Source organism: Chlorocebus sabaeus, chromosome 2 (genome assembly GCF_047675955.1).
Source record: "Chlorocebus sabaeus isolate Y175 chromosome 2, mChlSab1.0.hap1, whole genome shotgun sequence".
Classification (NCBI taxonomy): domain Eukaryota; kingdom Metazoa; phylum Chordata; class Mammalia; order Primates; family Cercopithecidae; genus Chlorocebus; species Chlorocebus sabaeus.
The window spans coordinates 28,395,469-28,421,201 of record NC_132905.1 but is presented as its reverse complement, the minus strand read 5'-3'; the positions used below and the strand labels follow the sequence as shown (position 1 = coordinate 28,421,201).

General features: G+C 36.9%; 3 protein-coding genes across 3 annotated transcripts; all 3 read right to left on the bottom strand.

Moving 5' to 3' along the window:
- Positions 1-7,868: 7,868 nt before the first annotated feature.
- MKKS (MKKS centrosomal shuttling protein) lies at positions 7,869-16,444 on the bottom strand. The gene is made up of 4 exons (XM_008018118.3): positions 15,460-16,444; positions 11,573-11,748; positions 10,553-10,663; positions 7,869-8,634 (listed from the first exon to the last, which is right to left on the bottom strand). The coding sequence occupies exons 1-4, from the start codon at positions 16,442-16,444 to the stop codon at positions 8,194-8,196; spliced, it is 1,713 nt and encodes a 570-aa protein (XP_008016309.3). The 3' UTR covers positions 7,869-8,193.
- Positions 16,445-16,449: 5 nt separating this feature from the next.
- LOC140709108 (uncharacterized) lies at positions 16,450-16,832 on the bottom strand. Its single transcript, XM_073006819.1, has one exon. It carries the CDS (start codon positions 16,830-16,832, stop codon positions 16,665-16,667), a length of 168 nt encoding a protein of 55 aa, XP_072862920.1. The 3' UTR covers positions 16,450-16,664.
- On the bottom strand, positions 16,638-23,855 carry LOC140709105 (uncharacterized). Its single transcript, XM_073006817.1, has 2 exons — positions 23,646-23,855; positions 16,638-16,861 (listed from the first exon to the last, which is right to left on the bottom strand). Exon 1 carries the CDS (start codon positions 23,853-23,855, stop codon positions 23,664-23,666), a length of 192 nt encoding a protein of 63 aa, XP_072862918.1. The 3' UTR covers positions 16,638-16,861; positions 23,646-23,663.
- Between the last annotated feature and the right edge of the window lie 1,878 nt (positions 23,856-25,733).

Genomic DNA, 25,733 nt, shown 5'->3' with positions numbered 1-25,733 from the left:
AAAACAATTTGCAAAAAATATTTGTACTAAAGAGGATGGATGAAAGGTTAATATCTTTAATAATATTTATAATGCACGAAGCACTCTTACAAATAAGAAAATGGGCAATAAATATAGATAATTCAAAGAAGAACAAATCCAAATGGCTACCAATATGTTTTTTTATATATAGAGAGAGAGCATTTAATATATATTGAGCACTTTTTAAATGCTCAAATTCATTAGTAATCAGAAACTTCAAAACGAAATAACAAGGAACCAATAATTGGTAAAATAAAAAGGAACATAGTACCTATTATGAACTGGCAGGAGCAGTAGGTAATGAGGTTATGGAAAATGGTACTCATGAATGGCTGGTAGAATTATGAATTGTTACAGCCTTTTGCAAAATAATGAGGCAATACTTAGTAAAGAGTACATATCTTTTTCTGACCTGGAGATTTCATTCATTAGAATCTAACACTTATAAATGAAAACGTAGGTAAGAATATGTGTACAAGTTATTGGCCTCCTTAAAAAGAATATATGTACAAAGTCATTGTCTGTGGGTACAGACACACAGGAGGAAGGCAGACATAAAAATCTTCTTGGCATAACCTCTCTGGCAAAGTGGCTTCCGGGTTTAGAGTAGCTCTCCTGAGAAGAGGTAGCTGTAAGCCATTAGCAGTCAATGCTCACAGGATTTGGGGATGGGTACACTAGGCCAACTCAAATGGGACCTGGGTGGGACATCAACTTCCTCCACTACACTCTCTACAGTCATAGTATGTGACCGTTAAAGAAAGGAATTAGCATTTTCAGTTGACTTAGAGACTTTTGTGAAAAAAGCAGGTCAAAGTTATATAAAATGATCTTTTTTTTTTTTTAACAAAAGCGTGTACAAAATTTTTCTTCATATGTCTTTATATAAATTATCTGAGCATAGAGAAAATATGGTTCAACACCCAATAGGTCATTTTTTCTGTTTTTGTTTGTTTTTTAGACAGAGTCTCACTCTGTTGCCCAGGCTGGAGTGCAGTGGCACAATATCGGCTCACTGCAACCTCCACCTGTTGGGTTCAGGCTATCCTCATGTCTCAGTCTCCTGAGTAGTTGGGATTACAGGTGCACACCACCATGCCCATCTAAATTTTGTATTTTTCATAGAAACGGGTTTTCGCTATGTTGGCCAGACTGGTCTTGAACTCCTAATCTCAAGTGATCCACCTGCTTCAGCCTCCCAAAGTGCTGGGATTACAGGCATGAGCCACTGCGCCCAGCTGCAGTAGCTACTTTATATGTAATATAAACTATTACATATAGTGCAGGAGAGCAAGAATGAAGATGATGCAGGTAGAAAAGGGGAGTAGGGAAAAATGTCAGGTCTAGGGCAATTTAAGGAAAAAAAGAGAAAAAAGAGACAAAAGAGACTGCACCCTACAGAAAAAAGACAATTATAATCAAAGAATGACAATAAATGGAGAAATGATTTGATAAGCTTGGTGGTAAAATCTAGCATTGGTGCCTTCTGTCCACATTGGGTACACAGTTGGCCTTCCCTGTGGCAGGATCCACATCTGTGGATTCAACCAACTGAATGGGAAATATTTGAAGTAACAAAAATAAAAAATACAGTGTAACAATTATTTACATAGCATTTACATTGTCTTAGGTATTATAAGTAATCTAGAGATGATTTAAAGTATACAGGAGGATGTGTGTAGGTTACATTCAAATATTGTGCCATTTTACATAAGGAACTTGATATCCAAGGAGGTCCAGGAACTAATGTGCCAAGAATACCCAGGGATGACTGTATTTTACTTTCTGTGTAACTGTAGCCCAGGAGAAGAATTTATATCCTGGCAGTTTTTTTACCATCTGTGGTGAGTTGAATGATGTCCCCTCAAAAGATACATCCAAAGACCTAAGTCCTGCTACCTGTGAATGTGACCTTATTTGGAAACGGGGTCTTTGCAAATGCAATTAAGGATCTTGAGATGACATCATCCTGGATTTAGGGTGGGCCCTAAATCCAATCACTGGTGTCTTTGTAAGAGAAGGGAGAGGGATATTTGACACACAGAGAGGGAGGGGGAAGGCCATGTGAATACAAGGGCAGATTGTAGCAGTGACAGCTACTACAGGCTGGAGAAGGTAAGGAATGATTAACCCTAGAGCCTCCAGAGGGAGCAGAGCCCTGCCAAGACTTTGATGACAAATTTCTAGCCTCTAAAACAGAGAGAATAAATTTCTGTTGTTTTAAGCCACTACTTTTATGGCAATTGTTACAGAAGCCCTAAAAAACCATCCCATTTCATAGACGCCATAAGAGTTGAAGGTAGTAAAAACTTAAGAGCAATAGTTTGTTTATTGTTTGAATTCATCATACCACATAGGTGTTTTGCTGCTGCTTGTGAGTGACAAATCAACAGACGGGTACAAAACTGTACCATTAAGAAGGCATCATGTCTAGCTGGGGGATGGGTGGCTGAACATTCAGCCCATGAAGAGAGGCTATGCATTTGCCCTAAAGATTATCCGAATATGTACACATCTTTAATGATGCCTATGAGAAAATAAATACAAAAATAAAAATGCACATGAGAAAGATAAACTTACTGATAGAAAATGTGGAAGGCATTTCAGAAGCATTTGACTAGTGTACTAGAAATGGAAGGCAATCTATTATACAATCGTCTTCCAGAAGTCACATCAATACATCCCAACCACAGTGTGAACGTGCTCCTTTTCCTAAACTTTTGCCAACAATAGTTATTATCTTTGCCAATTTAGTAACTGAAAATGGACTCTCCTTTTAAAATTAATATTTTAAAAAATCACTGGGGGTAGATAATATGTAGTCTTTCCATTTCCAGTACACTTGGACTCAGAAATCTGAATTATATTTATTTATCCTGAAGAAATAATCAGGGATATGGGAAAACAATATGTACAATATGTTCACTGCATCGTTGCTTATATTAACACAAAAATTTTGAAAACACCCCAAAGGTTTACTAGTACAATTTATTAACTAAATTATGGCATAATCTTTTTAATTAAAATGTCTTCAGGCATTAAAAATGATGTAATATACTCCATTTACCCCGATGTGATTATTACACATTGTATGCCTGCATCAAAATATCTTACATACTCCATAAATATATACACCTACTAGGTACCCATAAAAGTTAAAAGAAAAATGATGTAATAACAGAATGCTTAGAATTATATATGTGTATGATGTTCATGACAAATTCAGTAAAAGGAACAGATTATAAAACAGAACATACTGTATGATCATCTTTTTGGAAAAATTCTTGCAGAAAACAAACTGAAAAGATACATAGAAAATGTAAACAGTGATTATTATCTCTGGAGACAGTAGGAATACACTTGACTTTTGTGTGTGTGTGTGTGTGTGTGTGTGTGTGTGTCTGATTCATATTTTCCCAGTTTTCTATTATGACATGTTTAACTTATAAAATTAATAATTAAAAAAAAAAATCTCAGCCAGGCGTGGTGGCTCACACCTGTAATCCCAGAACTTTGGGAGGCCAAAGCAGGCATATCACCTGAGGTCAGGAGTTCGAGATCAGCCTGACCAACATGGAGAAACTCCGTCTCTACTAAAAATACAGAAGTAGCTGGGCATGGTGGCGCATGCCTGTAATCCCAGCTACTCAGGAGGCTGAGGCAGGAGAATGGCTTGAACCCAGGAGGCAGAGGTTGCAGTGAGCTGAGATCGCGCCATTGCACTCCAGCCTGGGCAACAAGAGCAAAACTTCGTCTCAAAAAAAAAAAAAAAAAAAAAAAAATTCTCCCTGGCTAGATGATCAACTCCTTGAGTCTAGAGACTGTGAACAAATTTCTGTGTTGTTTTTTCTCTTCTCACCACCAAATACGCTTGACTATCCTATCTGGCAAACAGAAAGAGCTCAACTAATACTTCCTAAAATGAAACCACAATACTCGAAACAAAGTCAAGGTAGCTAAAAGAAGATGTTTATTGTAAGTATTTTCTCAGAGAATTTTTAATAGGAGATTGTCAAGCTGTTTTCTTTCCCTCTAAATTCACACTTTATTACAGGTAATATAGTATTCCATGACTTTTAGTGTGCCAAGTCTAATCGTCTCTCCAACAAAAGGCTTCATTTACATTTAGGAATAGTTTTCAGGGATTGCATTCTCTTTCATAAGTATTAAAGCAGCATATAAATCTACTTATAATCCAAATGTAGGCTAACATTGGGTTTAGGTGCATCTAAATTCAAATTCTGTAGATGATTGGCAAAAATTTCCATTATGGGATACCATAGTTACTAAATGGAAGCACTTAGCTACATGAAAAAAATTATAAAGATATCAGATATTCAAAATTGACTTTTGCTTCAGATTAAGAGATAGCTTTATTTAGACAGCTGAAATGGGGCCTTGTAGGAGATGTTTAGTCTCTTTGACTATTCCCCAAAGATTATCAGGAAGGAATAACCTAACTAATCGTATGTTTTGTCAAGGCCTGCATTGATTTTTGTATATGATAATTTAAAATAACCTGCATAATGTATGTGACTGTAAACAACATTATTTTATTTTAAAGTTATCCAAAGCACTGCTCAACAATATGAACAACAATACGAAAATACGGAGTACAATGGCTGATTTATGGGTACCTAAAATCCCTCGTCTACCATGTAAATGCCTAAGTAGCTTTGATAATACAAACTAAATGAGTTCAAGGATACCTATGATAAAAGATATTAATGTGATATAGTTTAAATATCTTGTGTAAAATACTTCACTTATATAAAGTGCTTCAGTCTAACAGTTGATTTACAATGTCTAACATGTAAAGACTCTCTAATATTGTACAAATAAATGGAGGAATTAAAGAGTAGGATAGCTATAAGACCAAATAAGTATTTGATTAAAGATTTCCTTTAATTTGCTTTAGCTCTCCACTTTCTTCCTTGCTGCTAAAATCCTAACGTCTTTTGATTAATGAGATGACAATCCTGTTGGACTCCTATGGTTCAATAATGTTTAATGCTACATGTCCTGAGAGTCCTACGAAAGTATTGAGCAACTGTCACTGACTTCATTCTCTTCAACATACTCTCCCTTTCCTTTTCCACAGCTATCAGGGTTTCCCATTCTCTCTCCTGAGGTACTTCATAATGCAATATTCAGACCTCAATCTTACTTCAAGTCACAAAACACTGCCTCAGGCTTACCTTAGTTGCTATTTTTACTTATCATTTATTTCTGCCAAAAGGAACTCCTCTGAAATTATTTTCATCAACAATTTTCATTTCACGTTTTATCATCTAAGTTTGAATGCTGATTTTCTTGAATTATAGAGGAAGGTTTTTTTTTCTTTTTCTTTTTTTTTTCTATTTTCGGTGTTTTCTGCTAAGGATTATTACAACTTTAGGAAACACAGAGGCGTTTATAAATATATTTTAACTAATTTGTGATGTATTCAAATAAGAGCATTAATGCTTCACCAAGGAATGTAATCAAATTTTATGGTAAAGCTAAAAATGATAGAATTTAAAAAATGGCTATCATGGAAAGTGGAACAGTTGGAGAGGTTCACTGTGTCACCCCTTCTTGGAGGAACTTGAAAAAAATGCAGGATAAGGCCAAGGAGAACCAGGACAATTCCCAATTCCTATGTGACACACCTTCTTCAGCGACCACTGTAAATACATGTGATGAAGAACCCTTCTTTTAGGTTGGGATGACAATAAAAATGTAAAGGCATGGCATCAAGAATGCTTTTTTCCATTTATGTGACCAAGTTTTCAGTAAGTAATTTATTACAAATAAGCTTTCCTCCTGCCTTTATTAGATAGCTATTGCTGTATAAGAAAGTACACCCCAAATTTGACTTAAAACAACATTTATTATCTCACAGATTTTGTGGGTCAGGAACCAAACTGGGAGTAGCTTAGCTGGCTTTTTTTGCTTCAGGGTCTCTCGTGTGGCAGGGCTATACTCATCTCAAGGTTCCACTGGGGAGTACCTGCTTCCAAATTCACTCTTGTGGTTTTTGGCACGATTCAGTTCCTTTTGAGGAGTTGGCTAGAAGCCTCCCTCAACCCTTGCTATGTGGGTCTCTCCAAGGGACAGTTCTCAACATGACAGCTGGCTTTCATTGAGAGAGAAGGCATCAAGAGATACACTCATCTTTTTACCACCAAATATCAGAAGTGACATCCTGTCCCTTCTGCTGTATTCTATTCATTAGAAGTTAGTCACTAGGTCCCACCTACACCCAGAGAGTGAACTGACAGGAAATGAGATTATTGGGAACCATCTTAGAGGCTGCCTACCACATATAAAATACATCCCCCCTACTCCTCAGATCCTCAAAAGTTTCACTTTTGCATTACATCAGCTCAAAGTTCAGAATCTCATAATTGGAATCAAGTCAGGGTGATCTCATAATTGGAATCACCCCAGGTTTCCACAGGGCGTAGTTCTTTAAGTACAGTTCCTGGAATACAGTTGCTTTCCATCTGTAGACCCATGAAACTAGAGAAAATTGATCTACCTTCTACTCACAGCATAAAATTATGCATAAGGCATAACCATGACCATCACTGTAACATTCTGTCCACAAAGCTGGGAAATGAGAGACATAAAGGAGTCACGAAGTCTAGCCTACACTCAAGGGGAGGAAATTATGCAAGGTCTAAAACCAGGAGGTGAGGATCACTGGGGGTCACCTTAGAGGCTGCCTATCACACTGCCCTTCTATTTGATTCTAATAATAAAAGAAGTAAAACTTTTGATAAATATTTTATGAGACTTCAGGTGGGGCTGATATTTAATATATATGGATGGCATTGCTGTTTGTATTGCTAGCTTTTTCCCTTGGCTCAGAGGAAACAATCTTTTTGATTACAAGAATATTGGAGGAAATGGTTGAACAATTCTATTTCTCTTTATCATGGCTATAGATCTGATCATTGACTATTAGGTTGGTTCGTTTCCCAAAAATTTCCAAAATGTTTTCCTAAAGTTTCATATAACATTTGTTATAGCTCCATGCTTATTCATGTGGCTGCCTTCTATATTTCTGCTTCAATTTATCAATACATCTTATATTTGCATAAAATTCAAGTTCCATCCCTTGGGGAAACATAGTGTCTCTATTTTGAACATGGGAGCTTTTGTAGTTTCTTTTTCATACTATTGACTAGAGAAATAACGTCCCCTTCCTTCATGCTGCTTTCTGAAGTCCTAGTAGAATACTCCTCATTTTCCTTCCTTTTTCTATCAGTCTATAGTTCTCAACCAACAATTTTGCTCTCCCGGGAACCTTTGGCAACGTCTGGAGACGTTTTTGGTTGTCACAACAGGAGTGTGCTACTGGCATCTAGTGTGTAGAAGCCAGGGATGCTGCTAAATAAGCTGTAATGCACAGGGCAGCCTCCGCAAAACAAAGAATTACGGGGTCCAGAACATCAATAATGCCAAGGTTGAGAAACCCCAGTGTAAAACCAACCAGTTCTTCCTCCCACTTTAAAAATGAAGACATTACAACGTTGCTTTAGCCTTGGTTACTATATAAATCTTTTTTTTCCCCCAAAAGCAAACATTTCCCCCAAATAACAAAAATGTGGAGTTGAGATATAAACTACAAATTGCAGCAAACCAGGTTCTACTCAATTATCTAACCACTGAAGAATATAGCCTGAGATAAAGGGCACAGAGAAAAGTGAAATTTTACTCAATGTGCAGTTTGAATACTTCTTTTGATTGAGCAATATATGCTGAAAGTTTTGTGACACTGTGAGATCTAGTTTACTTTAAGCATATTTAATTACTACTAACTAGAAAATATTGAAAACATGCATATCCAAACTAGAGCATGGATTAGGAGTCTTTTTATTTGTTTGCTCTCAAAATGATGCCAAAATAACAACAAAAATTTAGAACAATGTACAGCAGTCACTATAGAATCCCTAAGATAACTATAATATTTAAAAAAAATAATGCTTCATATTTTTATTATTTCATGGCATTTCTATTCACGAATCACCTTTTTTCCTAAATAAGTGTATCTATAATTTTATGAGTCATTTGTCCAAATATGTAGAACAGGTCTTTGGGAGAGAACAAATACACTCACAATTTTTCTTAATTGCCACCAGACTAGTTAATTTGTTTCTTTCATAATACAAACATGCTATTCTCTTAGTTTTTATCTTCAATAACATATGAGAGATCCAAAATCAAATTGGCTGTCTCTACAGCCACCTGTAGGCCACTAAGCTTTGCAGTCAAACAGTCCAAGGTCAGGTTGCTGGCTGAGCCCACAGCTTCAAGTGGAAGGCAGGTTTGTGGCACAAAAGGATGACGTGTGCTTCTTAAGAAACACCAGCTGAGTTCTTCCTGGCTATTGTATAATCCACAGCCACAATGTGAAAGCAAATCTGGCCAGTTAGCAACACAGGGAGAATCTGCCTGAACTGACCAAAAGTGTCCATACTTCATGTCAGTGAGAATTTCACCTCCATCATGTTCTAAAGAGCCAACAACAGATTCTAGGGCACTGCAAAATGCTTCAGCAATTAGTTGAAGTTCTGTTTGAGTACATTCATCATCTTTGAGAATGCTTTTGGGGTCGTTGTGAGTCTAAAGAGTAATAAAAACGTTGAGAACACATACAAAGCAATTAATATAAACTGTTTAAGAAAAATAAGATACTGAATCAAAATCTTATTCCTAAAGTTACCACTTACTTTCATTTAATTTGGGGTTTGGTACAATGCTAATGGGCTTGTATGGGTCAGTCGGCCAGGCTGCAAACTCTTAACTAGGTTGGTTATAGTAAAAATGTATATACTACCAGTCATGTTACCAGCATGGGTGACTCAGGATGAGCCCATCATCAGCTTATTCTGAATGAGGCGTGGTAGTGCCTCTTTAATACATGAAGAACAAGGCATAATGCATGTATTACAGGTTTCTCTGCACACAGGAGGAAGTTCCTGAAGACTGATGTCTCAAATGATGTACTTATTTATCTCTGCAAAATGTTTGAGATTTGTTTAAAATGAGAAGGCACATATTTTTATTTGGAAATCATGATGTAAATTTTCACATCAATGTTTTAAAAAGGAATATTCTTCTCTTTAAATTAATGAAAAGGTAGTAAGACCTTAAACTGTCTTCTGGTTTCACTATTTAAACAAGTTTATCCTAGAAATTCCAAGATAAAAAGAAAAATTAATATTTAGCCATGTACCACATACCAACGCTTCAGTCAATGACAGACTGCATATACAACAGTGGTCCCATAAGATTAGAAGGCCATATTTTTACTAACCTTTTCTATGTTTTGATATGTTTAGATACACAAATACCATTGTGCTACAATTACCTACAGTATTCAGTACAGTAACCTGCCGTAAGGGTTTGTAGCCTAGGAGCAATAGGCTAAACCACATAGCTTAGGGGTGTAGTAGGCTCTACCATGTAGGTTTCCGTAAGTACACTCTATACTGTTTGCACAACAATATTGCCTAATGATGCATTTCTCAGAATATATCCTTGTTGTTAAGCAACATGTCTCTATTAGTAAACTAACAACTGAATGATGGTTTAAAAAATCCATATCTTAACTGCTTAAAAACAGTGACTACTTTCCGACTCAAGATACCTTCTTCCTGCAAAAAACTTTCTCTAGTTTACTCAATTCCATTTCAGAACACATTATTGTCCATTCAGCACCAATAGATTGGCATGAATTTTGTTTTCCATAATGTATATTCTGATAACTTTTCATGAAAGTGCTTCTAAGTTACTTGGGGAGGGACAGGGCATGTTTACCCAATGAATCGACTGCTAATATCTGGAAAACACCTATACCTTTTTGTATCCATTTTCAAATAAAGTAGGCCAGTACTTATGACATAATCAGAACTACAATGCACTAAACTTATCTGAGAGCTGTCAGGAAATGGAGTTTCCCAGACTAATCAAAAAATTCTATTTAGTAGAATTAATAAATAACATACATAAATACCAATCTTAAAATTAGAATCTAATATGTGAACTGCTTAAATAAATGAAACTAACTGTTTTCTTGATGCTCTAGAAGATACTTAAGTATTCTGTAGAAACTTGGCTCTTTTGTTTGTGAACATGAATTATTACTGTATTGCAGCAGTTGAGATCTCTAAGAGAACTCCCAATAACAGGATGCTAGCTTCAACATGCAGTACATGTAGACAATACTCAAAGAACGTGATCATTTGCTAAAATATTATTTTTATAATAAACCATTGTAATAAAGATATTACCTTATATTTACCTTGTTATTTCCCTCAAGTGTTTTGGATTATGCATTTTATTTAGACTACTGAAAAATTCAGTGTTAAAGGCTACAATTTTACCTATATAACAAACCTATACATGCACCCCTTAACCTAAAATAAAAGTTAAAACTAACAAACAAAAAGGCTACAGGATATTATGATTTTGGCTTATTATCTCATAAAACAAAAGTTGCTGAGAATTCAGGTAATCCGAAGAGGATTATCTTCTGTACCTTGTGTCTGATATATGCAGCCAGATGAGTTTCAGTACAACCACCTCCCAACAAAGCCCATGATTCCTTGAGTGTTAACTGCAGGACATGAAGTGCCGTCTGACACGTGAGCTAAGAAAAACCCCAAATCATCAGAATCAGACATTCACATCATATACACACACAAAAAGTCATGCTCTCAAAGCATCACAGTGAATACAGAGAGTGTGATTTTAATTGCAAAAGAACAAAACTTGTGCTGTGCCAAGGTTGTCATGTGATTGAAACATTCTGAATAATAAGGTTTAGAGATTAAAGGAAGATACTTTAGTCAGAAGTTTGCTTCATGGAGCCAGATTAGTATTTTCTTTCGTATACACTTAGCTCTTCAAATTGAGACTGACAAATATATGGCCTCAAAATATCTGGGTCAAGAAGGTTTGCTGGCACATCCACTAAAAAAAATTATTTCAGTCTAAATAATAAATTTATTTTGAATTGTTTTGGAAATAATACAGTTACATCCCAGCAATAATAAATAAAAAAAAAACCACACAGACCTTTAACATTTACTAAGGATATATCCTTGAGCATACATGAATCTTTAAAACTTGTGACCAATCCCACAGATGATCATTTCCCTTGTATAAAAGTTGAATGTATTATTGTGGCAGAGAACAGGAAACTCTGCTAAGAAGTGGATGATGGGTATTGACTGCTGAACTCATTTTCCAAGTGAATTATTCATACATATTAGCATCAAAGACTACACAATTCAAGTTAATTTCTTAGAAAAGTTCACATGTCAACGGCCTTTTAGGTTTCTCGTCAATAGTAGAAATAATAAATGGCAACACATGCCAAAATTATTATAATGCCACAGGCATTTAAATTAGCTTCCTTGTGACTCTGCATCAATCATTTTAATTTTTGCTTTCTATACTACCTAGGGAAGCTACGAAAAAACAAATTCATAATAACTGTTGAGTGACTAATTCCTCCCTCAGCCCCTGCATATAGAATTCAAAATTCATTACCTACCTTCAGCTCATCCCAGGCAGTGTCATTTCTGTTGCAGAGAAGCAAGCTGCAGATTGTTGCTTCATTAGGGATAAGATGAAAAAAATGTTTGGAGCCAAATTTTGCAGTGCACACATCTTTCACACTTCCATAACTATTAGGAGATATTGAGCCTAGGGATCCAATAGGCTGTGTTCCTATTTTTTAAAGATTAGAAAATACAAGATGTATAAGCAAAAGTGGAGCAAACAACCATTTAAAAGTATATTTATTCCTAGCCAACATAAAAGCCCCATAAGCATATAATTTAAAATATGAAATATAGGATAAATAAGATGAATCTCCCTAAATTGCTAAGTTATATTCTGCTACTAAAATGATATACAAATAAAGTAAAGCAGAAGTTATTTTGGTTTACAGAGCTCTTTGAAAATCTGTTAGAAGTCATTTTGTACTCTCTTCCCAGAAAAGGGGGCATACAATTTTGCATACATTTTCAGGGAGTTCAGAAACCCTCAAAGCCCTCAGGGATTAGAGACCCCAAATTAAGAACTTCACTAATTTGGATTAAGGGTGATGTGAGGTGAGAGGCTATTTTTTAAAGGAATTATTATTTTCAATTTAAAATAAATGCAGCTATTCAAATGCTTGTGTAGTTGAATTCCTTCGGGGCTCTACATAGTGAATATGTAAGAACTAGTTTTTTGTCTAGCAACAATTTATAAAATAGCTAACTGAATTATGCCAAAATAAAGTGACATGCTTATTTCACTGTTATTATTTGATATATTAAGTATTTTGTCCTCCTACCCGCACATGTAAAATAGTAAAGTTTTATAAGCCACAAGTAAAAATATGAATAAAGAAGTTAGGGTGACTTGAATTTTCCAAATGTCCAAATGTAATGGAAGTTAAATTTAAGAAAAGAAACCTACACCAAACTCCTACAAGACACAATACTAATTTAAAGTCTAAAGCTATAATTCTGAGCCATTCACCGCTTTGAGCTAGTTTCCTTTTCTTTCAGACTCACCTATAAAAGATGGTTTCTTTCAGACTAATGGGGTTTAGTTTGAAAGTCTAAAATCTTGGCCGGGTGTAATTACATGCCTGTAATCCCAGCACTTTAGGAGGCTGAGGCGGGCATCGCCTGAGGTCAGGAGTTCGAGACCAGCCTGGACAACATGGTGAAACCTGGCTAAAAATACAAAAAGTAGCCAGGCGTGGTGGCAGGTGCTTGTAATCCCAGCTGCTCGGGAGGTTGAGGCAGGAGAATCGCTTGAACTCCGGGGATGGAGGTTGCAGTGAGCAGTGAGCCGAGATCGTGCCACTGCACTCCAGCCTGGGCAAAGGAGCGAGACTCCATCTAAAAAATAAAAACAAGTCTAAAATGCTATAAACACTTCCAGCTCAAAAAATTTATAGAATACAATCACTAAACAATTTCACTTATTTGAATATTTTTTACTTCTGAAGTCTTCAAAATAACGAATACTTTAAAAAAGTGATCTAAGTAAAAAAAGCCAAAATCTTAAATAGTGTAATTTCTTTCACATGGTGGGAACAACAGATTCTAGTGAGAAGACGGGCTCTACTGCTTGAGTCACTGGATGCTATCACTCATGTCATTTAACTTTCTGCCTCTGTCACATGAGAAGCAAGTGGGGATAATACTGTATACTTCACAAATAAATCAAATGTTAAAAATGCTCCAGGCCGGGCGCGGTGGCTCATGCCTATAATCCCAGTACTTTTGGAGGCCGAGGTGGGTAGATCACCTGAGGTCAGGAGTTCAGGACCAGTCTGACCAATATGGTGAAACCCTGTCTCTACTAAAAATAGGAAAAATTAGCCGGGCGTGGTGGTGTGCACCTGTAGTCCCAGCTACTAGGGAGGCTGAGACAGAATTGCTTGAACCCGGGAGGTGGAGGTTGCAGTGAGCTAAGATTGCGCCACCCCATTCCAACCTGGGCGACAGAGTGAGGCTCCATCTTAAACAAACAAACAAACAAAAAAACAACAAAAAAACCAAAAAAACCTCTGTAAGCTGCAATACGTTTCACATGTGGCACCCATCCACAGTATCACCCATTACGCAACCTATGTCATTAATAAATAGGAATTTTGTTTGAAGGCCTGAAATGAGGTAATGTTAACTTAGATACACCAGGGGAGATAGGTAAGGCCAAAAACATACTTCATCTACCTAAAAGTTTACTTGTGCCACGTACCTGGTACAGTTTTCCGCCTCTTCTTTTTCTCAAAAGGTCTTTGCTCCCAAGACCCAGGACTAAAACTATGGCCGTTAATGACATGTTTAGGTATATATTGTGGGCTAGTGCGGAAACCCAGCCCCCAGTTACAATATGGTTTCTATGGGAAAATGTTTTTTTTTTTTTTTTTTTGATAGGGAGTCTTGCTCTGTCACCAGGCTGGAGGGCAGTGCTGCAATCTTGGCTCAGTACAACCTCTACCTCCCAGGTTCAAGCAATTCTCCTGCCTCAGCCTCCCAAGTAGCTGGGATTACAAGTGCGGCCACCACGCCCAGCTAATTTTTTTGTATTTTTAGTAGAGACGGGGTTTCACGATGTTGGCCAGGATGGTCTCGATCTCCTGACCTTGTGATCTACCCGCCTTGGCCTCTCAAAGTGCTGGGATCACAGGTGTGAGCAACCGCCCAACCCTTTTTTTTTTTTTTAAGATGTGGTCCTGCTTTGTTGCCCAGGCTGGACTTGAACTCCTCGGCTCAAGCAATCCTCCTGCCTCAACTTCCCAAGTAGCTGGGACTACAGGCATGTACCACACCTGGCTAAAGTGTCCCATATTTTAAAAATCAATCTGGAAGACCCAGTATTTACAAGCTGGAAATTGCCAGATTCATGCAAAGCTAGTAGATATTTAAGGATATCAGTCTGACTTACCATACCAACAATGAGTTCTAAGGAATTATTTCCATTATTAAGAAACTTCTACTTTGACAGTCATTTGAGTCTTACAAAGGTAGGACAGTAACCCAGAGATACTATGTATTCAACACTGGGCATACATAAGGCTCCTTTTTGATAATTTATACTAAGACTTTTATTAATGAACTTTAACAATGGTTTAAGTCTAATAACTTAAAAATTGGAAACAATGCAGACTAAATGATCATCTTTCTGAGAGACTGTCAAAGCAATTAAAGGAACACTGAAAAGTAGCTCAAATTAGGAACTCTTCAGCTTGTCATTTTTCTTTGGCTCTAACAGGTCTTAGATTTGCTTTTAATTTGCTGCGTTTGTAAAATACAGTGAATTTTTTTGCCTATTGTAGTTCTGTATATTAACAACTATATTTCAGTCAATTCAACAAACACTTTAGAACACCTACTGTGGGTCAGGCCTGTAATAGGTGTTGAAAGTAAAAGATGATCTTGGTTCTCAAGGTCAGCTGGAAACAGTTTTGATATAGGTAAAACAGTGGTGCGTGTACATCCCCCTCCCATTAGAAACAAGTACTTAAGTAGAAGTACAGAAGTTTGTTGCAATTATGATAAAGTGAAGAAAAAGGGGCATTCTAGTTACAAAATCATTTTCTAAATATAACATGATTTAAGAGTTTTGTGAATTGAGGCTGAAGAATTTTGTGCAAAGTATGAAAGACCTCAGGATTATGAGGATGTTAGACTTTTCAATAACCTGTAAAATATTGGGGGGTCAGATTATGATATGAAAATGGCTATAATCAATTGCATTTTTAGTATGTGAACAATACAGGATCTTTTTCAGAAACCTTTGATGCCAGAAATGATACTGACACATGCTGTGTCAATTTTTCAAGATGTTAACAGTGACACAAACCAAAAATATCTCTGCTCAAAGAAGTGTGATTTATTAACTGTAAGGGACAAAACCAAGAGTGAGTTTTACCTGTCATTTTAGTCAGGGGTTCCATCAGAGTCACTCCAATTCTGTCTATGGCAATAACACGATGCATATTGAGAAACTGCTTCAAAGATGGATGTATAACTTTTTGGCACAGGACAAGATCTACATGGTCACTGACTAGCTGCCTTCCGAGGTTAAGCAGCTGGTCCAGGACTGCATTTTCAAGAGAAACCCCATAACTGACCACCACAGTTCCTTCTCCAGTGTCAGAAATGTCTCCGGATAAAGTTGTACAAAAGAGTGCCACCTTGAGGGCAGTTGATTTTTTGATAGGTAATAGCCTCATTAATTGAACTTCTGACATTTCAATGAGTATCCCAGGTAATACAGTGGAATCTATAACTCTTTGATCTTTTAAAGGTACAATTAAACTCTTTCCTAAAATGATGTGGCCTTCAGCATTTTCTGGAATTGTTAGCAAAAAGGCTCTCAGAATCAAAGCACTGACATGCTCTGTTTCCTTTCTGGTGAGCATACAGGCAGGTTTACTTGTTAATACACTGCGAACCAAACAAAGGAGGATCTGAGTACTACTAAAGTCGACTGGGATTCGACAACCACAGGTCTCGGACTTGAGATAACTGATGCAAAGACTCAAAAGATGTTTATTCAATCTAATGACAGTGGTGGGTGCCAAGCCTAATCTCTGAACATTTTCAATCAGGTTGCAGCAAAGAATGGCTGTGAATAAGCCACAGTCACTGAAGCCTGACACATGATTCTGCACGGAGGTTGTCAGGATCTTTAAAATGGGATGTGTGACCAAAAGGTGACTGAGCAGGGCTGAGGACTGTGAGGTTGTGCACACGTAACCTCCAAAGCCATTGTGCAGCTGCTTCAGCCTACCTGAAGGGCCATAGCATGATGTTACGATCCTTTTCAAGACAGAAAGTGTGGTCCTGACTCTCTCAGATGTCAGTGCTTCACTCTTACACAATGATGGCTTCTTAGCTTCCAAACGAGACATCTTACTTCAGGTGGTAACTAGTGAAGACCGTTTTTATTTTGTAAACCACATTTTTCTATTTATTCCATTATCACGTTTTAACATTAAAAATTATTCTTTAGGAATTAAAGTATGAATATGCAGCATTGTGGCTATAAAATCAAAGAGTTCCATGTTTATGAAGCTAATCAGCATATAATGGTTTCACGACAAATTAGTAATTCCAAATATTTATTTTACTTCACTCTTCAATACTCTTTTGTTTGCTTTGAGACTGAGATTTTACAGACTGCTTTGCAGACCTCTGTAGAAAGTATGTTCCAACATGGACACCTATGAAAGACATCCCAGCTACAAGAAGCCAGTTCTTTCTAATCCAACTGGTATTTTTCATCTCTTCTTTCCACATGAAGCTCAGATTCAAAGCTGCTTCTTTATCTAAGAAATAAAAATAAAACATTTTAGAGAAATACTTCCCAAGCATTTTGTAGACTGCAGTTTAATAATTTATTCTAATGCTCTGCTGGCTTTTTAGAAAAAGGAACTACTAACTGGCATAAACCTCCTGAAAATGAGAAAAGTAAACCAACTTTGTCTTAAAATTCCTTTATTCTTCAATAAGTCCCCTCTACAAGAAAAAGTGCTTGTACTTCAGTGATTCTGTAAGGCACAACAACATGGCTAGAAAGCTTACAGCAGTTATTTGAATATGGCATGCTTCTAGGAGAGAAATGCTACAATATAAAACACAGAATTAGGTCTCTGAGTCTTTTTTTTTTTTTTTTTTTTGAGATGGAGTTTCGCTCTTGTTGCCCAGGCTAGAGTGCAATGGCGCAATCTCGGCTCACCACAACCTCCGCCTCCTGGGTTCAAGCAATTCTCCTGCCTCAGCCTCCCCAGTGGCAGGGATCACAGGCACGTGCCACCATGCTCAGCTAATTTTGTATTTTTAGTAGAGACAGAGTTTCTCCATGTTTGTCAGGTTGGTCTTGAACTCCCGAACTCAGGTGATCCGCCTGCCTCTGCCTCCCAAAGTGCTGGGATTACAGGCATGAGCCACTGCGCCCGGCAATTTCTGAGTCTTAAAAGAGGTCCCGAATATTTTTATTCTCCAACATCAAGATTTAATATTATGTTTTTATCTATAATTGTGGTTTGCTTGGAAACTTTAGGTTTGAACAGAAGTACATTTACATCAAGTCCTGTTTATAAATAATTATAAAAACAAGATAGCTGTTGGCATGTCTACTGCAGAAACTCACTAATGTATAGTCTATATTTAGCTGAATAAATCTGCACAACACATTGTACCAGAAAACAAACCATGTTTTAAACACCTGGCTAATGTCAGAGCTAATTTTCTATCATTTTACTTTATCAATCAATGATTTTCAGTTTTGGAAGTCCTAGTCAACTAATCCTCCCCAAAGCACTGGTTAATGACAGTACCAAAATGCAAAAACCAAGGGATATGCTGGATAATACCAACAACAAAAACAGGATCTGAGTTGCAATTCAATTTCAAAGCCTAAATATCATAAAATGTTATCATCATATATCAAACGGACACATAGAAATACAATTCTAGTTTCCTTAACAAGGTAGTGTCCTTGTTAAAAAAAAGTGTGACTTGAGGCATAAATTCCTGACACATTAATAATAATGTGTGAAAAGAATAAAAATGTTAGATCACAGATCTTATCTGTTGAGGCCTGGTGTTTTAAAGGTATAATTATTAGTTAGTATTTCCAAGAATATGCTGAGTATGGTAGGGTCCAGGAGAGCATTTAGCATAAATGAAACAAATCTGTTTAGCCTAAGGTACTTCCTAAAAGTAGGCTACAGCATAGTATGGTGATCAGACCCAAACCCTGATTTAAAGATGTGCAAAGAGGTGGGCAGAACAAGGGAATGTTATGCAAAATGTTATTTTGGTTACTGCTCCCAATTTAGTTAAAGGGCTGTAACCATGGCAACTGGGCCCAAATAAAGTAAGGGCAATAATGGTCAGCTTTCTTCCTGTGGTGATAAAGCTATTGTCAACTTTTGTGTGGCATGAGGAGGGAAAGAAAAATCTGTTTATCTATGCCAGGAACAGCCAAGGTACTTAAATATTTCAATGGTTATTTCAGATTCAGCAAAATCTGAGAAATACATTTAAATGAAACCTCATAGTGACTTCTATATGGTAATTTGCATGTTAAAACTTACACACACACACACACACACCCCACAATAAAAACTATGATTAAGAAAGTGGTTTTTCTAGTTAGAACATTTTCAATACTTAATAGTGACATGTAACTTTTCAAAAACAGAACGGTAGTGAGACCAGTATACACATCTTTTGGCTAGTATTTCATTAAAATGACAAAGAAATCACTGAAAGTGTTAACGACTCCCAAATCATTTTAAAGATGCCAAAACTTGTTGACCTGTAGTCACAGGTCTAGACTTGAACAAAAGAAGGTACAAAAAAGAGAAAAAAATCCAAACCACTGGAGCTAGTTTATAGAACATGTTTGGAAGTATCAGTTCAGCTCTATTAAAAACTCTTTCTTCCTAAACAAGGAGCTCCATAATTCCAAGAGTTACCATCAGATGAATGGTCCTGACTATTCCTGGATGCACAGGCTTAGCAGATGGGTCTTTGTTGTTGTTGTTGCAGTGATGGATAACTTAATTAAAATAACAGTAAAACTTGCATGACTGTCTTCTAAAGTAAGAGGTGCACTATAAAATATGATTTACAGAAAATATAAACAGGTAAAAGTTTTTCCTAAAAGCAAATGGAGTTCTTTGGCAAAAAGACTGATTATAGGTATGAGGTAAGAAATACACAAGGTAAGCTAGGGTCCTTTTCTGCCAAAAAGTAAGGATGTATTAAAGACTACCTGGGTCATATCACAAGGACAAAGGAAAAACAACAGGAGTCAACATGGAGAGGATCCAAAATGGGACAACTTTAGCATTAAAAAAAAAAAAATGATGACTGCAATAGAGTAAGATAACTGAAATATATGCAAACCCACAGGTTCATACTAACACCAAAACCAAAAACTCTTAAGCGGCTTGAGCACTCATTATTATAAAAAGCAATAAAGGGAATTACGGAGATAAAACATTTATCTTGCTTTCCTTGTATAAATGCATTTTGGGGTAACTGAATGGTTGACGATGGAAAGTTGTTCCAGCCAATAAATGGAGAAGGAATGATAGAATTTGAGCAGCATCATTTGGCAGCCGCTAATGAAATAGTGTATTAGACCACATACAGTGGTTGGTAAATTAAGCCTAGGGACCACATCCAGCCTGCTGCCTGTTTTCGTAAACGAAGTTTTATTGGAAAGCAGCCATGCTCATTAATTTGTGTACTGTGTATGAGTGCTTTTACACTACAACAGAAAGCTGAAGGGTTGGTACAGACACTATGTGATCTGCAAAGCCTAAAATATTTACTATCTGGTATTTTATAGAAAAAAGTTTGCCAATTTCTAGGTTACAGCAATGATAATGAATAGTCGCTGATAATTTATTAAGTAAAAGATCACCTGGCCAACATGGTGAAACCCTGTCTCTACTAAACAAATACAAAAATCTAGCCAGGTGTGGTGGCAGGTGCCTGTAATCCTAGCTACTCCGGAGGTTGAGGCAGGAGAATCACTTCAACCCAGGAGGCAGAGGTTGCAGTGAGCTGACATCGCCTTACTGTATCTTAAAAAAAAAAAAAAAGAAAAAAGGGGGGAACTTTACAATGGAAAGAAACACTGCTAACTTGCCTGTTAGTCTTAGCAACACTGGCTAGACGTAGTGGCTCTTGCCTGTAATCCCATCACTTTGGGAGGCCAAGGCAGGAGGGTTGCTTGAGGCCGGAAATTTGAGACCAGCCTGGGCAACACAGCAAGACCCTGGTTCTAAAAAAATTTTAGAACTTAGCCAGGTATGGTGGTGGATGCCTGTAGTCACAGCTACTTGGGATGCTAAGGTTGGAGGATGGCCTGTGCCCAAGAGTTTGAGGCTGCAGTGAGCTATGATATGCTACTGCACTGTAGCCTGGGTGACAAATCAAGGCCCTTCTCTCTCTCTAAAAAAAAACCAAAAAAACAAAAAAAACTAACACCACCACCATCAAAAGTGGATCAGACATTATATGTGAAACAACATGATTACCTAGGATCTATTCCACAGTACCATCTATGAAGTATTCTTGTTCAAAAAATAAATTAAAAAAACAAATGAAAGTAGCCTCTTAATATAAGTACAAGATTACAGGAAATAGGGGAGACAGGAAAATTGTTAAAAGACAAGATGAGGAAGCAATCAGCCAAACTGAGAATGTGGGAATTTTTTTTAAAGGCAGATTTAGGAGGGGAATTGAAAAGAGATATTGTCTATCAAATGCAATATGTAGACCTTGTTTGGATCCTGATTCCAACAAACCACCTGTAACGATTTTTTAAGACAAATTCAGAAATATAAACATAGCCTTGGGTATCAAACTGTAGGTAAAGAGTCACTGTTAAGTTTTTCTGGGTGATAATGCAAATGTGTGTGTGTATGTGTGTTTAGTCTTACTGTTAAAGACACGTACTAAAGGACTACATAGTCGAGCTTAAGATTTGATTCAAAATATTCTAGCAGTTCAAAAAACAGAGGAAAAGAGAGATAAAAGAAGACTGGCAAAATGCTATCAACTATCAAAGCTAGTTGTGGCAAAATGCCGCTAACTATTAAAGCCAGCTGATGGATACTTGAGGGCTCAATACACTATCCTCTCTCTACTTTGTGGCACGTATGTAATTTTCCATAATGAAACTAAGAATAGAAAATAGGAGACAAATACAATGCATTTTTTGATGTACTTCAACTATTTGGAATTGGTGTTTAACTTACTCTAAATCTGGCTCTAACTTTTGCTCACTAAATGCCTGTTTAAATATCTGCTTCTGCTTGCTTGACAGGAAATGTTAGCCTCTAAAACTTTTTTTTTTTTTTGAGACGGAGTCTCGCTCTGTCGCCCAGGCTGGAGTGCAGTGGCCAGATCTCGGCTCACTGCAAGCTCCGCCTCCCGAGTTTACGCCATTCTCCTGCCTCAGCCTCCCGAGTAGCTGGGACTACAGGCGCCCTCCACCTCGCCCGGCTAGTTTTTTGTATTTTTTAGTAGAGACAGGGTTTCACCGTGTTAGCCAGGATGGTCTCGATCTCCTGACCTCGTGATCCGCCCGTCTCGGCCTCTCAAAGTGCTGGGATTACAGGCGTGAGCCACCGCGCCCGGCCCCTCTAAAACTTTTAACCATTGCTTCATTGGCATCTAAAACCTCTTACTACATTCACCTAATATTTTGGAGGAGATTCTTTTCTCAGCTCTATTTTTCCCCCAAGAGTATTTCTTTTTGCACGACAAGAAACTACTTAATATTCTTCCTCCAAAGTTTGGCCATACCTGGCCTGCAAACTGTTATGACATATTTTTGTTCTTTACTTCTTGTCATAATTACAATATACATACATAATATAATGGTCTTACTACAGTCTGGAAGACTATATATATAAAAATCCAGCATCTAATAAATTCTGTGACTCCCTGCTCATATATATTAAAACTCTTCCTATAAATACAAATTTTATGTCCTAAAGTTACTCTTCTAAGTTGTTAAGCTTCTATGTTACTATGTGGCTTTTTATATATAATAATTGTCTAATATATTAAGCCATGCTCTTCCACTTCTGCTTATGAACATTTAAAAATAAAATACTGATTTAAAATATTGTTGAAACCAGTAATTATATCATAAATCAAAATCTCAGACCAAGGCTTATAAATAAGGAAAATCTTACTGAGGTTCTTCTTCTATAAAGAGCAGAACCTTACACTCATCTACCTTATGCCAAAACTTAGAGCATATTATTCACGTCAAGGTTAAAAAGTAAATTATAATAGAAAATGCTTTACAATTATAAGGTCACAGTTCTTTATCTGAAACTCCTTGGGCTAGATGAGTTTCATAATTCAGAATTTCTTAGATTTTATAAATACAATATAGTGTATATAACATTCATAATCAATATAATCATAATATAGTATAACGCTATATTATAGTAAATCAAATGCAACAAATGCCAATAAAATTTCTGCAGTGAAACTCAATTTTCATATTAAGTGGAATTAAAAACAGTAACCTCCCCCATTTATCTATGAGGCATATATTCCAAGACCACCTAGTGGATGCCTGAAACTGCATATAGCACTAAACCCTATATATACTATGTTTTCATCTTGTACATACATACCTATGATAAAGTTCAATTTATAAATTAGGCGCAATACTCTTGTGCTTTGGGTACATTGTGAAGTAAAGTAAGGGTTACCTGAATGTAAGCGCAGAGATACCACCACAGTTGATCTACCCCAGAGTGCTACTAAGTGACTAACGAACAGGTAGACAGACAAGGGAATGACTCACATCCTGGGTGGATGAAGTAGAATAGCCCAGGATTTCATCATGCTATTCAGAAAGGTGCATAATTTAAACTTTATGAATTACTTATTTCTGGAATTTTCTATTTAATATTTTCAGACTAGGGTTGACTGCAGGTAACTGAAACTGAAGAAAGCCAAACTACGGATAAAGGGAGACAACTGCCTGCAAATTGTCTCATGTCAGTTAAGATCAAGTTTTGCTGCCAAAGAAGTCAGGATAAAATGTTTTGGTTTTGAGAACTTTTTGAATTTTGGAATTATGGATAAGGGACTACAGACCTGAATTATATAACTCCATCCTCTTTATTTCAGTGACTGTCAAAAGTAACAAATTATGGTCAAGCTAAAATAGTTGATGTTAACACATGAATACAATTAGTTTCGTATTATTAAAAAAAAAAAAAGAACACTAATAGAAGAAAAGAATCTTGTACAAATTCAGACTTTTGTGGTATGTAATGGTAAGGAGTCAGGGGCTCCTTTGTACATGTTCATGATCCTGGTGATGCTGCTAGCAAAACTGCCCTTTCCCTTTGCATTCAATTGACTGCCAGGCAAGGGTCAAATGTCTCTGCACAACAAACTTTTCTAGAAACAACTGCAGGATAGTACAGTGGGTCATAATAAAAACGACAGGTAACTTGCCAATTTAGGCTTTTCCTTGCCAGAGATCTAACAGATCGAGTTTTCCATTGTTGGAATGTACCATATGATTAACCAACCAGATGAAATGGAACTTACCTAAAGATCGCAAGCCTGCTACTTCCCTTGGATTTGGCTCTTCTGAAGATTTGAAAGTCCCAGACTATCTTCCTTAGGAATGTCGTCGTTTTTAGGTATTTGGAAAACAGGGCTGCTTTTGATTCTGTACCACCCCAAATGTATGAGCCCAACTAAAGGGACCATAACAATCAAAACTTTGTAGTCTCTCCACAAGTTCTGAAGGTTCATAGTACTTCAGTATCAGTGTACCTAAGAAAAGGTTACAGTTAGAGGAAAAAACCCCACTAAAACCCATAACCTCCCTTTAATTACATTTCTAAATCACTACAACTAGCATGCTGTACTCTAACAAACGCTGACTGTTAAAGATTTTTAATTATAATACATTGCAATGTTAATAAACAAAAAGAGACATGTCGTTGACCCAAAGGGAGCAGGCAGTCAGCCTTGGGGAACTTACAGAGCAATACTGACTTTTCGGTAACAATTGTAAAGGAGCAACATTACCTGCTGGAAAAGCTATATGAATCTTTGAAAACACACATGCATGGAGCGTTCTTCAAATATATTAATGTTCTCTGAGCCACAATAGAGTAAGAGCCTTTTTTTTAAGTTATAGTTTTAAAAAATTATAATTACAGGCTGAGTGTGGTGGCTCACACCTGTAATCCCAGCACTTTGGGAGGCTGAGATGGGCAGATCAACTGAGGTCAGGAGTTCAAGACCAGCCTGGGCAACATAGTGAAACATCATTTCTACTAAAAGTACAACTATTAGTTGGATATGGTGGTGAATGCCTGTAATCCTAGCTACTTGGGAGGCTGAGTCAGAAGACTCGCTTGAATCTGGGAGGTGGAGGTTGCAGTGAGCCAAGATCGTGCCACTGCACTGGGCAACAGAAGGAGACTCCATCCCCCCAAAAAAAATGTACAATCACATTTAGTCACAATTTTAACAGAAGAATCAAATGGTAATCCACAAATATGCAGTAAGAATTTAGGTTCTGGCCGGGTGCGGTGGCTCACGCCTGTAATCCCAGCACTCTGGGAGGCCGAGGCAGGTGGACCATGAGGTCAGGAGATCGAGACCATCCTGGCTAACACTGTGAAACCCTGTCTCTACTAAAAATATAAAAAAATTAGGCGGGAGTGGTGGCGGGGGCCTGTAGTCCCAGCTACTTGGGAGAAAAAAGAATTTAGGTTCTATATTCTGACAGGATACAGTGACAGTGTTTCAACTGCAATTACAACAGCTGAGCATGGATTCCAATTGCAGTAAAAGACTTCTGGCTCGGATGCTATGAATTAGAATGAATTCAATGCCATTTCCACATTTATGTGCAAAACTACTGCATTTTAGAGTGTTTGCCCTGAATCACTAGAAACCCTACTTTAGAGGGTTATTATCAACCTAGTTTAGATAAAGAAACTGGGACTAGACAGTTGTCTAGAGTTACAAAGCTAGTTAGCTTTTAAAATAGACTTTAAAAAAATTTTTGGAAAAGATAGAAGTAGGGCCCAGAAAGGCGCTATGTTTGATGATCTGTTGGGTTTGGGAACTTGAGTCTGGACAACCTCTAAAGACTCCTTATACTCTTCCTTATACTCTTTATAAGGACTGCTCCACCATCTATGAGACAGGCTATGAACCTGGCTCAATTGCATCTCTGAGTTTTAGTACCATGAAATCTCCTAAATTACTTTATTTTTGTCTAAATGCCATTAGAAAAAGGTCTGAAAAGAATATCTACTTACTCCCCCTTTTAAGACTAAAATACAATGGTACTGAGTTAAACAGACTGAACCGTCTCTGTGTTCTGTGTATACATATTAAAAATAATAAATAATAAAAGATGTTATAACTATGAACATGTTATTCTTAGCATTATAAATCATTTCTCCCAAAGGTCTAAATTCATATTTTATAAGAACTTTGTTGCAAAGTTACTAGAGAAAACATGACCTACTTTGTAAATGAAAGTATTTTATGGCCTTTTCCTTTTCTAACGTACTGTGGCATACTATATACTCTTTGTAACCTTTAGAGAATACACCTTTTATTGACATGCTTATGTTCCAATTTTAGAGGAAATCAATTACAAATAAC

What these genes read in the sequence shown, in the direction of transcription:
- LOC140709105 (XM_073006817.1), bottom strand. Translation starts at nt 23,855, where the DNA reads ATGAACCTTCAGAACTTGTGGAGAGACTACAAAGTTTTGATTGTTATG.
- LOC140709108 (XM_073006819.1), bottom strand. Translation starts at nt 16,832, where the DNA reads ATGTGGAAAGAAGAGATGAAAAATACCAGTTGGATTAGAAAGAACTGG.
- MKKS (XM_008018118.3), bottom strand. Translation starts at nt 16,444, where the DNA reads ATGTCTCGTTTGGAAGCTAAGAAGCCATCATTGTGTAAGAGTGAAGCA. An exon ending in ACCCCTGACTAAAATGACAG is followed by an intron (nt 11,749 to 15,459) that starts GTAAAACTCACT and finishes TTTAAAAAATAG; the next exon opens with GAACACAGCCTATTGGATCC. An exon ending in CTGCATATATCAGACACAAG is followed by an intron (nt 8,635 to 10,552) that starts GTACAGAAGATA and finishes ATTACTCTTTAG; the next exon opens with ACTCACAACGACCCCAAAAG.